At 48.3% G+C, this 12917-nt stretch overlaps 1 protein-coding gene across 1 annotated transcript; it reads right to left on the reverse strand.

Moving 5' to 3' along the window:
* Window positions 1-6521: 6521 nt before the first annotated feature.
* On the reverse strand, window positions 6522-8926 carry LOC127449640 (structural maintenance of chromosomes protein 5-like). Its single transcript, XM_051713172.1, has 6 exons — window positions 8892-8926; window positions 7673-7733; window positions 7507-7557; window positions 7243-7307; window positions 6977-7121; window positions 6522-6854 (listed from the first exon to the last, which is right to left on the reverse strand). Exons 3-6 carry the CDS (start codon window positions 7513-7515, stop codon window positions 6522-6524), a joined length of 552 nt encoding a protein of 183 aa, XP_051569132.1. The 5' UTR covers window positions 7516-7557; window positions 7673-7733; window positions 8892-8926.
* Window positions 8927-12917: the final 3991 nt, after the last annotated feature.

Consider the following 12917-nt stretch of genomic DNA (forward strand, 5'->3'; position numbering starts at 1 on the left):
GTATTTGCATGCCACTCCCCCGGACATACGGGTATATAGGAAGCTGGTATGCAACCACTCATTCAGATTTTCTCTTCGGAGCCGAACGGTCATGCTCACTGAGCTGAATACTACTGTTCATTCACCTCTGCTGGATCTGACGGCGCATTTCAGCGGCTTTTCCCCCCTCTGCACTGGTGCACTGCAGAGAATGCCCCTGGGCACTTCGGCAGAAATAAGAGTATATTTCTCTAAAAGAGCGGCACACACGGAACTTCTTTTTAAAGACGCGTCTTTTTAAAGATGCTTTTCTGATTGTGTGTTATTCCTGGTTGAGCTCGTTATCTCTCGCCTTCTGATGGTCACGATCACTGTCTTTCGTGTCTGGGCACTGCTCATATGGAGACAGCGTTCGTGGATGGTCATATTCTCATTGTGAGAATATGTCCATGGCAAAGTTGCGGTCGTGCCTCGGTCCTTTTACCCACGGGTATGAGGCCAGCGCAGCTAGCACTGGGGGCGATTTGGGGACCCCAATGGGACCGCCTCCGCCAGGTATCCCCCCGCGGACCTCCCATTCCCCAGCATGCTTGTCTGCCCCGATCAGGCTTCCGGATGAGTCCGCCGGCTCGTCTCACGGCGAGTTCGACCTCTTATTCGGAGCCTGCGAAAGTGATGAGCTCTCAAGCGCAGCATCGGAGAGCGGGCTCGTCCAGTCGGAAGCCTCAGCTGGGCTCCACCCTTCGGGGTCGATCGCCCAGTCACAGGCTGACACGGAGATGACGACATGCTTTCCCGGGCAGCCGCGAGCGTCGGCTAGAGTGGAACTCACTGCTCTTCCCTGAACCCTCGCGGCTCGATGATTGGTTCCTGGGCTCGCGCCGCCGCTCAAAGCCACGCCCCGCCCCCGTTCCTTTCTTCCCGGAAGTGCATGACGAGCTGACAAGGTCGCGGGAGTCACTTTTAACTGCCCAGTCCCGATCTTTTCAGATTCCCCGCCCTCACTACCCTCGATGATGGGGATGCCAAGGGCTATTCGGCAATCCCCCAGTGGATAAAGGCGCACGCGGTGAACCTGTGCCCACAGAGCGCCGCCACCTGGCGCGGGTGCCCAAAGCCCCCGTCCAAGGCCTGTAGGTTTACGTCGTCTCTGACAGCCAAGGCCTATGGTGCCGCTGGACAAGCCGCCTCCGCCCTGCATGCCATGGCTCTCCTGCAAGTCCGCCAAGGCGCTAAAGGAACTGCATGAGGGTAGTTCCGCCCCGGGATTGATGCAGGAACTGCGCTCAGCAACCGACCTCGCTTTCCGAGCAACGGAGGTCACGGCGCGGTCTCTCGGGCGGACGATGGCCACACTAGTGGTCCAGGAGCGCCACCTTTGGCTCAACCTGGTTGAGATGGGTGAGGCCGACAAGACACGACTCCTTGCTGCCCCCATTTCCCAGGCGGGCCTATTCGGCAACACCGTCGAGGACTTTGCCCAGCAGTTTTCGATGGTAGAGCAGTAGATGGATGCTAGCCGGCATATCCTGCCCCGGTGCGGCTCAAGATCCCGCACCCCGTCTACTAATCGCCAAGGGCGTCCCCCTGCGGTGACTGCACCGGCTCCGCCGCAGCCTGCCCCTTCGGCCCGGCCCCGGCATGGAGCCCACCACAGGAAGCAGACGCCACCCATCTCACGGCTGCCCAGAACCCGTGAAAGGCTTCAAAGCACCCTTGAGACGGGCGACCCAGGGACAACAAAACCCGCTGCTCTGGAGCTGGTAAGCAGATCTCCATCTTTTTGTTACCTTTTGCATTTAATTGCGCTGCATGCCCAAGTGGCTGCAGTCCTCAAGAGCTCAGCAAGAGCGGTTTCCTTGTTCCCTGGGTCACGTATCCAGTGTGCACGGCCGTCATCACGACCACCGTCCACCACTCTATTTGGCAGGTTTGGTCTCCCGTCCCCGAGCGCCCAGCTGTGGCACAAATCCGCTCCTGATGTGACAGTCTCCACGGGTCATGAGGACAGGTCTCTTCCTCCCCCGTCCCAGGCTGTTCCGGGGGTGGTCACAAGGAGCCAGGTAAGTGCTTCGATGTCCTTAGACTCAGCACGGCCACGACATGGTGTGGCACCTCGAGCTCCGCCCTGCCGCAAGGCCCCACCTGCCGGTATGTCCTATGATATTGTCCCTTTGATCCCCCTTGTGTGGAACTTTGGACGCATGCCTTGCGCTTTCCAATCTGTTGCGAGGGCTGGTCCGGACCGTCCGACTCGGCTGCGCGATTCACTTCGCCAGGCGTCCGCCCAGGTTCAGCGGTGTCCACTTCACCTTGGTGAAGGACGAAAACACTGCTACATTGCGCGGAGATTGCTACCCTCCTACGGAAGGGCACGATAGAACCTGTCCCTCCAGCCGAGATGAAGAAGGGGTTTTTCAACCCCTACTTCATCGTACCGAAAAAAAGGCAGTGGGTTGCGGCCAATCTTGGACCTGTGAGTTCTGAACTAGGCTTTACACAGACTCCCGTTCAAGATGCTGACGCAAGAACGCATTCTGGCGAGCATCTGGCATCAAGATTGGTTCGCGGCGGTAGACGTGAAGGATGCATACTTCCACGTCTCGATCCTTCCTCGACACAGACCCTTCCTGCGGTTTGCGTCCGAGAGTCAGGCGTATCAGTACAAAGTCCTCCCTTTTGGCCTCTCCCTGTCTCCTCGCGTCTTTACGAAGGTCGCAGAGGCTGCCCTTGCCCCGTTAAGGGAGGTGGGCATTCGCGTTCTCAACTATCTTGACGACTTGCTAATCCTAGCTCATTCTCAAGACGTTGTGCGCACACAGGGACCTGGTGCTCTCACACCTCAGCCGACTAGGGCTTCGGGTCAACTAGGAAAAGAGCAAGCTCCTCTCGGTTCAGAGCATCTTTTTCGCGGTTTGGAGTTGGACTCAGTCTCCTTGACAGCGCGTCTTACGAATGAGTGCGCCCAGTCGGTGCTGGCCTGTTTGAAGGCGTTCAAACAGAAAACAGCGGTTCCACTGAAACTTTTTCAGAGGCTCCTGGGGCATATGGCATCCTCGGCGGTGGCCACCCCGCTCGGGTTGATGCATATGAGGCCGCTTCAGCACAGGCTCCAGACTCGAGTCCCGAGATGGGCATGGCACCACGGGACACGTCGCATGGTCATCACGCCGGTCTGTCACCGTCTTTTCAGCCCTTGGACCGACCTCTCATTTCTACGGGCAGGTGTTCCTCTAGAACTGGTCCCCAGGCACGTCGTGGTCACGACAGACACCTCCAAAATGGGCTGGGGCGCTGTTTGCAACGGGCACGCAGCCGCCGGCCTCTGGACGGGTCCGCGACGGCATTGGCACATCAACTGCCTCGAGTTGTTGACAATTCTGCTCGCCCTGCGGAGGTACCAGCCGTTGAACCAGGGCAAGCACGTGTTAGTTCGGACAGACAGCATGGCAGCGGTAGCATATGTCAACCGCCAAGGCGGTCTGTGCTCTCGTTGTATGTCACAACTTGCCCGCCGTCTCCTCCTCCGGGGTCAGCAGCACTTCAAGTCGCTGCGAGCCACTCACATCCCGGGCAACCTCAACACTACAGCGGACGCGCTGTCATGACAGGTTACCCTCAGGGGAGAGTGGAGACTCCACCCTCAGGTGGTCCAGCTGATTTGGAGTCGATTCGACAGGCACAGGTGCACCTGTTCGCCTCCCAAGAATCCTCCCCACTGCCCGCTCTGGTACACCCTGACCGAGGCCCCCCTCGGCATAGACGCGCTGGCACACAGCTGGCCCCCTGGCATGCGCAAATATGCATTTCTCCCAGTGAGCCTGCTTGCACAGACCCTGTGCAAGGTCAGGGAGGATGAGGAGCTGCTCGTCCTGGTAGCACCTTACTGGCCCGCCCAGACATGGTGCTCGGACCTCACGCTCCTCGTGACAGCTCCCCCCTGGCGAATTCCCCTGAGGAAGGACCTTCTTTCTCAGGGACGGGGCACCATCTGGCACCCGCGCCCAGACCTCTGGAATCTCCATGTCTGGCCCCTGGATGGGACATGGAAGACCTAAGCGGTCTACCATCTGCAGTGGTAGACACGATCACTGAGGCTAGGGCCCCCTTTACGAGGCGCCTGTATGCCTTTAAGTGGCGTCTGTTCACTAAGTGGTGTTCTTCCCGTCGGGAAGACCCCCAGAGATGCACAGTCAGATCAGTGCTTTCCTTCCTGCAGGAGAGGCTGGAAGGGAGGCTGTCCCCTTCCACCTTGAAAGTGTACGTTGCCGCCATAGCAGCACACCACGACACAGTCGATGGTAAGTCCTTAGGGAAGCACGACCTGATCATCAGGTTCCTAAGAGGCGCCAGGAGGCTGAATCCCTCCAGACCGCGCCTCGTTCCCTCATCGGACCTCTGTAGTTCTTCAGGGTCTACAGAGAGCCCCCTTTGAGCCTTTGCAGTCAGCCGAGCTTAAGGCACTATCCTTGGAGACTGCCATCCTGACTGCGCTCACTTTCATCAAGAGGGTAGGTGACCTGCAAGCGTTCTCTGTCAGCGAAACGTGCCTGGAGTTCAGTCCAGGTTACTCTCACGTGATTCTGAGACCCTGACCGGGCTATGTGCCCAAGGTTCCCACCACCCCTTTAGGGACCAGGTGGTGAACCTGCAAGCGCTGCCCCAGGAGGAGGCAGACCCAGCCCTGTCGTCGCTGTGTCCAGTGCATGCTTTATGCATCTATTTGGATCGCACGCAGAGCTTTAGAATCTCTGAGCAGCTCTTTGTCTGCTTTGGTGCACATTGGAAAGGAAGCGCTGTCTCCAAGCAGAGGATCGCCCACTGGCTCATTGACGTCATAACTGTGGCACATGTCGCCTAGGACATGCCACCCCCGGTAGTGCTACCAGCCCATTCTACCAGGGGTGTAGCGGCTCCCTGGGCCCTGGCCAGGGGAGCCTCTCTAACAGCCATTTGCAGAGCAGCAGGCTGGGCAACACACAACACCTGTACAAGGTTCTACAACCTCCGGGTGGAACCGGTTTCATCCCAGGAATCCCACGTAACACAAGCGGATAAGCCCGGGATAGCTGGCCAGGTGTATCGCTTGCACATAGCGCCTTCCACCTCCCTTGGAGCTGAAGATGTGCACCATTAATTCCCAGTAGTGTTCACAAACTTTGTCCCCTGGTTGACTTCCTCCGAGCCCTGTGGCAGTCGAGTTTTCGAAGAGACTCGCTGCCGGCCCAGTACACGCGCTAACTAAGAGCCCTGTTCTGGGGTATGTGCTCCGCATGTGGCGGTTCCCTGTAAGGCTAACCCCATGCGATATATATCTTCCACTAGTTCGTTTCCCTGCTGGCAAACTGCATCTTCCTTGGGCAGAGCCCCTCTGCCCCAGTCTCCATGTTTGTAGTAACTCCTCCCCCATTGAGCAGGATCTACCTTGAAGGCTCTCCACATGGTTGGAAAGACCGTGTGACGTATTCTTCCACTTAAATATCCCCCCCCCTCTTTGGGCGAGGTGTGGTCTCCGCGGTGTCTTCCCCTTGGGAGGGACACCCCCCGACTAGACCTGGCGGCCCAGTCGGATAATCCCCCTTCTTTTTTAGGGAGTGGAAAAAGGGAAGGGGAAAAGAGGCCACGACTGGGTTAAGCCTGTCTCTATCTTTGGGTAGTCGACTTGTCCCCAAAAAGGGCCGTTCGACACTCATAACTATGTTGGAGGAGGTTACGTGTCGACCTGGTGCGCTGGCTATGAGGCACACAGCAGTCTGCCCACCACTCACCGCCAGTTCACGTAACACAGTTCAGCCAGTTGTGGCGTTTCGTATAGGGACCCCTAGTGTCACTACATCTACACAAAGTCGAGTGAGTGACAGATAGGGAACGTCATGGTTACTGGTGTAACCTCCGTTCCCTGATGGAGAGAACGAGACGTTGTGTCCCTCCTGCCACAACGCTGAACTACCCGCTGAAATGGCCGGACCTTATATCGGCTCCACAGCATAAAACCTGAATGAGTGGTTGCATACCAGCTCCTTTTATACCCGTATGTCCGGGGGAGCGGCATGCAAATACCACTCGCCAATTTTCATTGGCCTTTTATCAAAGACCAGAGGTGTCTCGGGCTCCCAAGAGTGACCCCTAGTGTCACTACATCGACACAACATCTCGTTCCCTCCATCAGGGAACGGAGGTTACACCAGTAACCATGACGTTACTATTGATTCTCTTGATATAAATACACTTTTTTTGGTAAAATGTTTCAAGGTTAATATTTGTGCCACATTAAATTGATAAAATTAAATAAATGGAAAAATTAAATAAAATTAAACTAAATAGTTTACATTTGTTAGAAGCCATTTGGGAAATACAGATGTGTATATAAGTGTGTGTGTTTCTTTACATTTAATACTTCATATTCTAAAGATATGTTCAACTTAACTGTTCTACTTATTTCAGCATACTTTAACAAATGTCTGCATTTAAGAAACACACAGGATAAAGTTATTTATTCATTCAATTTATTCATAAATTAATTCGTTCCTTCCACCCTTCATTCATTCCCTCCCTTCCTCCCTCCCTCCCTCATTCACTCCCTCACTCACTAACTCACTGCAATTGAGGAACATGGCATTGACCTTCAGGCCTTGTTCATCAACACAGTATGACAAAAATGTTTCCATGTCCTCTTGACACTGAAATATAAACAAAAAGTCATCCTTTGCATTAGAGAATTCACCCCCCAGGACCTTCCTGAGGGCATTTTGTTGTTCATCACTGTTCATCTGCAGAAAAGCAGGTTCTCTCACATCCCCATGGAATAAGTCTCTGTGATTGTGTACCCAGTACCACGCTGTATGAAGGTCTCTCACAATGGTTGGCTGTTGCACCTGGTGAAGTAAAGTAAATTTTACATATATATATATATATATATATATGGCACATAAACTAATTAAACTATTTATCCAGCATGCATGCAACTGCTTGATATATGACCACTAAAATAATTTACCTTTTCAGTGTCCTCTACAACCACAACTCTTCTGCTAGGCGACAGTTTTGTGGTGGTGGATTTTGACACCCTAAAGACAGGCTCAAGGTTTCCTTGAAGGAGTTGGGATGCTTCTTCTGTCCAGTATGCAAATCTCTGTCCATGCCTTTGGAAAATATGTAAATGTATATGCACTCTATTTGTATAACACCTTTCTAGTATCACTTTGCCAACAGTGACTTAATACAGCCAAGCTACTGAAATTTTATCTGTAGAGTCTGTCATACCCTTCTAGGCAAAACCTCTCCATCAGCTGAATGCACCACCACTGGCGAATCAATGGCACCTCCTCCTAAAAACACACACACAAAAATAAAAAATAAAAATTTACATATACCAGTAGTTTCATGGCATACTTGTGAAAATCCAGCTTACCTCTGTGAATGTTAATGGACATGACGTATAGGTGCTGAGAGCATACTGTGAAATACAAATAACACTAAGACTTTGATTTTATTATCTAACAGCTTTGACAAATTAAACATTCTTACCATCAGCATGTAGACACCACAGGAATTTCCTGTACACTGTTGAGGAAAAAACTGGAAAAGGAAAAGTGCATCCACAGTTAGTTTTAAAAACAACTGCTAGCTTGTTTAAACATGTATACATACATACTTAAATTAGCTTTACACAATTCCATCATTTAAAGCATACCCCAAGGTCTCTTCCTGTTTTTTCAGTCCAGGATCCTGGGTCAATGAAAATTGCAATGTGTCTGGCATTCCAAAGAAAACACAAAATACATAATTTGTAATTAAATGATCTGTTCTGTAGCCTGAGAACGAGGCTCTTATACAAACGTGAAGCCTGAGAACGAGGCTCTTATACAAATGTGAAACCTGAGAACGAGGCTACTATACGAACTTGAAGACTGAGAACGAGGCTCCTTTTGGAAATTGTAACCAAATAACATGCCTGGAACAAGGCCAGTAAATTAATTATCTTTAGTCTCAACCTAAATATGGTTCTGTAAGTCTCATCTCCAAAACCATCAGGGTGAAGAGAATCAAGAAATGTATCTCCCTCTTAGCTACCAACATAACCTGCAATGGGTAATTTGTTAATATCCACGAAAACAGAACTCACTAACCCTACCTGTTGAATTTGAAAATATCACGGCTAGAAAGATTATAAAAAGAAACTCATCACAGAGAAGATAGTGATCATCTTCATCCAGCTGCCTGCTCCAAGCTGGAAATAGTATGACAACCTTGGACCTCACATTTTCCTAATAGTATTGGGACAAAATAATATGCATGCACAAAAAACACATACTTCTGTGCCTGTTCCCAATAGAGTTCTTTCTCGGTTGATGAGTATATGATAGCACAAAAAAAAAAAAAAAAAAAAAAAAAAAAAAAACACAGGCAAACAATGCACTGGGTCCACATTTTTGTCTTTCCATGTGGCAACAACATAGAGGTCCACAATGTGAACATTTTTTCCCTTATGGAAAGAATATTATAAGTTATTAAACATGCATGCATCAAAATACGTAAATACTTTTAAAAGAAGATATAATAGTATAAAGTACATGTCTTCACGCAGCTTCTTCCACAATCTTGAGGCAAGCATTTCCGATCTGAAATTAATTGCAGAACGATTACATCCCTGTGAAAGCTGCCAAGTGTAAAATTATGCATTATCTGGGAATTCGTTTTTAATGCAGTAAACTAAGACACTAAACATCCGCACATTAGATTCCATGCACCGGCGTAAACCCAGGCTCCAGAAGTCTTCTCGTGTGAAGCAAAATTTGCCTTGCTTTACGATCAGTTCTCCTGATTGGTGATTTTTGTCCAACGTTTGACATGATTAAGTAATGTTTATCATTTAAATATGCAAAGTGTCACTAAATAGACAGAATGCTTACCAGTTCATCTTGAATAGGGCCCATGTCCTTCTCCCACTTTGCACCCGAACAAGCATATGGATGCTCTATCTGCCATTTCAATGTTGAGTAACAGTGGTCCTGGAGAAACATCCTCTCAGTTGGTCCATCTGATGATACACAAATACATGACAATTAGTAACAACAGGAATTACAAACAAATATCCAATTTTTCTGAATCTAGCATTTAATTGTAAACTGTTTTATACAGAGTTTATCGAACACTCTTACTTTTTAATCTGTAGTATGTCCTCAGTCTTGACTACCCCTTTGGAAGAGATGCTGGCCACAGTATATGGTCCTTGGTGCTGACTTGTAAATGTGTCTCCCGTCTGTCATTTCTTGGGGTCCCATGAGAGCAGAACATCATCACCGGCCTGAACTGAACATACTCGGACATACTTGCACTTGCGATTTTGGAATGATTTTTGTTGCATGCTCTGTGCTCTCTCTATGTTGCGAAGAACCTACAAAAAAAAGAACAGTACCCAAAAATTAAAACTCATTGAAAACAAATACAGAATTCTCTGGTCTCTTCTCTTGATGGGATTTATTATTTAAACCAACAGATCAATGAAGTCTCAGACAGGCCAAGGTAGAACAATAAGGAACAAGATTTATTCATTACTATGTAACAAAGAGCTTCACATGAAAATTAAATTGTTTCTCTAACTAGAGAGGCCAAGCATAGGTTTTTAAGTATCCCATTTCTGACAGGAGAGGGTGGTAGTCACCCGCCCCAGTTCACACTGAGTCACCTCCGTTGTCAATTCTTTTCCTGGTGATGCCATCTACTGAGGCAGAGAATGCTAAAGTGATAGTGACACTCTGAGCACACACACACAGTCCCAGAAACATTACATTCTCCACATCTCTAAATATACAGTGTAACAGTGACATAACAAGAGCTCAGAGAAGCAGAATCATAGCAAAGAAAATACATAGATCAGCCAATGCCTAGGTCTAATTCCGATAGTAAGTCACTACTTCATTTACTTTTATTATTCAAATACAAACCGTTTCATTAAGAAGTTTCATCTTATTGACTCTGGTGTCCATGTCATCTTCTGGGTCAGCAACTTCAAAATCATCTCCCATGGGACAGGCATTCATGACCTCTGGCAGACATGGGTGTCGATGGAAGACGAGGAAGTAGGGACTGTGTCTGGTGGAGTACTGATCACATAGGAAGCTTCCCATTAACTATTACATTTGTGTTAAAGGGAAAATCTCCACCCTTGACATTAAATAAATTCATCAATTCAGTTTTACCATTGACAACTAACCGTAGATATTATAAATATAATACGCAAGCATGTTAAGACACAACCTGCATTGCAGTGTTGATTCCATACACCACAGCAGGAAGGTGAAGATCCCAGTCATTATGGTTGTCATTCACATACTTCCTGAGAGTACGTTTGATATTCTGATTGGTTCTTTCATCCTGTACATATCAATGCATTTATAAAGTTGATGAATAACCACAAGACAACAATAGATCTTACAGGACAGATATCCAAAGAGTTACCTGTCCGTTGGTCTGGGGATGGTAAGCACTGGAGACAGCATGTTTGATTTTCAGCATACTAAAAATGCTGTTGTTGAGCTGCAGAGGGATCATCAGTTAAATTTGCAAGACTGGAGTAATTGAAGACAACAACATATGTGTTAAGATTAGAGTAGAGGGAAAAAACATAATTAAACCTTTACAAAACTTCACCTTGCTGACAAACTCCTTCCCTTGGTCTGTAATGATTTTCTTAACCATGCCGAACAAGTACAACTTTGTGGTTATTATTGCAGACACCTCAGCTGCTGTCTTAGATTGCATGGGTTCTGCAATCACCCACTTGGTGTACAGGTCTGTCATGGTAAGGACATACTTGTTGTTGCGTGCTGTTTCTGGCAGTGGTCCAATCAAATCCAAACCAAGCACCTCCCAAGATTCTTTTACCTGCATGGTACAAAATTAGCATCAGCCAAATGCTGGTAAAACTGTACACAAGCTTGAGACTAGCTTGTTAGTTAGAAAATAGATACTTGTAAAGAAAAAAACTGGAAAAAGTAGAAGTACCACCTCTGTAATACATTACCCATTCTTTCACATCCTGGATAATTGTAGGCCAATAGTAGCCAGCAATAACCCTGTTTTGAGTGTCTCTGATGCCACTGTGATTGCCAGTCCCAGGGTTATTGTGGCACTCCGTAAGAACAGACCTATTCTCTTCCTCTGATAGGACAACTAGCCGCATGTACTGCCTACTGGGGCCGATGTAGAAGAGTCTGCCATCTGTTTTAAGAGGAAAAAAGTAAAAGTCGGAAAAAGTTGCAGTTAAAAGTGAAAAGAAAAAGATCATATTACTATCTGATATCTGACAGATTAAACTACATTATAGTCACTTGTATATTAATACCCAGATATGGGAGCTGAACAAGTACAGTTAACATAGCTTGATATTTTAAACAAAATTTGTGAATTAAGCACATGACCCTGGTTGTCCCAGACAGTCAGTTCTCTTTTTTTCATTATAAAATCTCTGTGCTTGTAGTTAACTTTGATGGTCAAATTCGTAGACGCCCGTTTCACCTTCCGACGCTCCGTGGGATTGTCAGGAATTTCTCCTTTTAAGAGAAATTCTTGAATTTGTACATAAAACACAAAAGAAGCCATATTTATACCTGTCACTCTCCACCACCTCTCTATAAATCAAGTACATGCGCAGTACAAATCGTGACAGTAAAGTCGGCCCTGTAGAGCAGACTGTCGTAAAAACGTTGGCGATGACAGGAAGTGACAGCAAACTTGAGTTTGTACACGATTTGTACTGCGCATGTGTGAAATCGCGACAAATACTAGTACCTATTAGGTTCAGGATATCTGTGGGCTTAAAAGATACTAGTCATCAAAATTAAGTACTAGTACTTATATTTTCTAGGATAGTAACATTTAAATAGATACTTTTAAGTATTAAGTCAAGTCATTTTTATTTGTATCGTGCTTTTCACAACACACATCGTTTCAAAGCAGCTTTACAGAAAATCATACATTTAAAAAAAATGAAACTGTAATATCTATAAAGTCTTAGAGTGATTATTGTATAGTTTGATTTAAATATGATTGTAATTTGTGTATAAAAATTAAATAATAATTGTATTTGGAACCCCTGTGAGCAGAGCGAAGGTGACTGTGGCAAGGAACACAAAACTCCATAAGATGTTGGTTAATGGAGAAAAATAACCTTGGGAGAAACCAGGCTCACTGTGGGGGCCAGTTCCCCTCTGGCTAAACAACATGAATATAATGCCAATATTAGTTATTTGTGTGTGTAAAGGGGTTCAGCGGAAAGGAGGCGGCGAGAACCGGCTTGACAATTTAAATAATAATTTAATAAACAACTTAAACACACAACTATAAACACACAGTACAGCTGCCTGTCATTCTCTCTCTCTCTCGAACTGTCGTCCCCGGCCGCCTTTATCCCTTGCGCGCCCCATCAGGCTGATTGGGGACCGGGTGTGTCTCATTCCAGCCTGGCCCCGCCCTCCTCGGCTCTACACTCCTCCCGGCGTTGGGGGGGGTGTGCGTGCCTTACGCCCCGACTGCCGGCGGGTCATCCCCGCCTTCCTCGACCTGGGAGGAGGAGACAGAAAGGGAAAAACAACAACACAAAATGGCGAGGGAAAGGCCAACACAGAGCGACAGAGAGAGAGAGAGAGAAAAAGAAACTCACCGGTTCTCTGATGCGCCGTCGCGTGGTCCTCGATCACTACTCCACCCTCTCAGGCGGACTGCAGCCGCTCCTCCCCGGGCGGACCGGAGTCAGACCTCCGACCCCCAGCAGACAGAACTCCCGTCCGCGTTCCCGGCGTCCCGTGGGGACACTCCTCCGCCCCTGGCAGCGGCCCTACCACTCCAGGCGGTCGGGGAGTCGCTTCCCTCCTCCCCCCGCGGACGGTGGTCTTCTCTCGACCCCTCCGCGTTCCCGGGGGACAGCAGGGCACTCC

This window comes from Myxocyprinus asiaticus, chromosome 12 (genome assembly GCF_019703515.2).
Source record: "Myxocyprinus asiaticus isolate MX2 ecotype Aquarium Trade chromosome 12, UBuf_Myxa_2, whole genome shotgun sequence".
Taxonomy (NCBI): domain Eukaryota; kingdom Metazoa; phylum Chordata; class Actinopteri; order Cypriniformes; family Catostomidae; genus Myxocyprinus; species Myxocyprinus asiaticus.

Excerpts from the sequence above, each read along its gene's own strand:
- LOC127449640 (XM_051713172.1), bottom strand. Across the intron at positions 7,122-7,242 it reads GAGAGGTTTTGCCTAGAAGG|GCATGGACAGAGATTTGCAT; the intron begins GTATGACAGACT and ends TATTTTCCAAAG. Across the intron at positions 6,855-6,976 it reads TTGTAGAGGACACTGAAAAG|GTGCAACAGCCAACCATTGT; the intron begins GTAAATTATTTT and ends TTACTTCACCAG.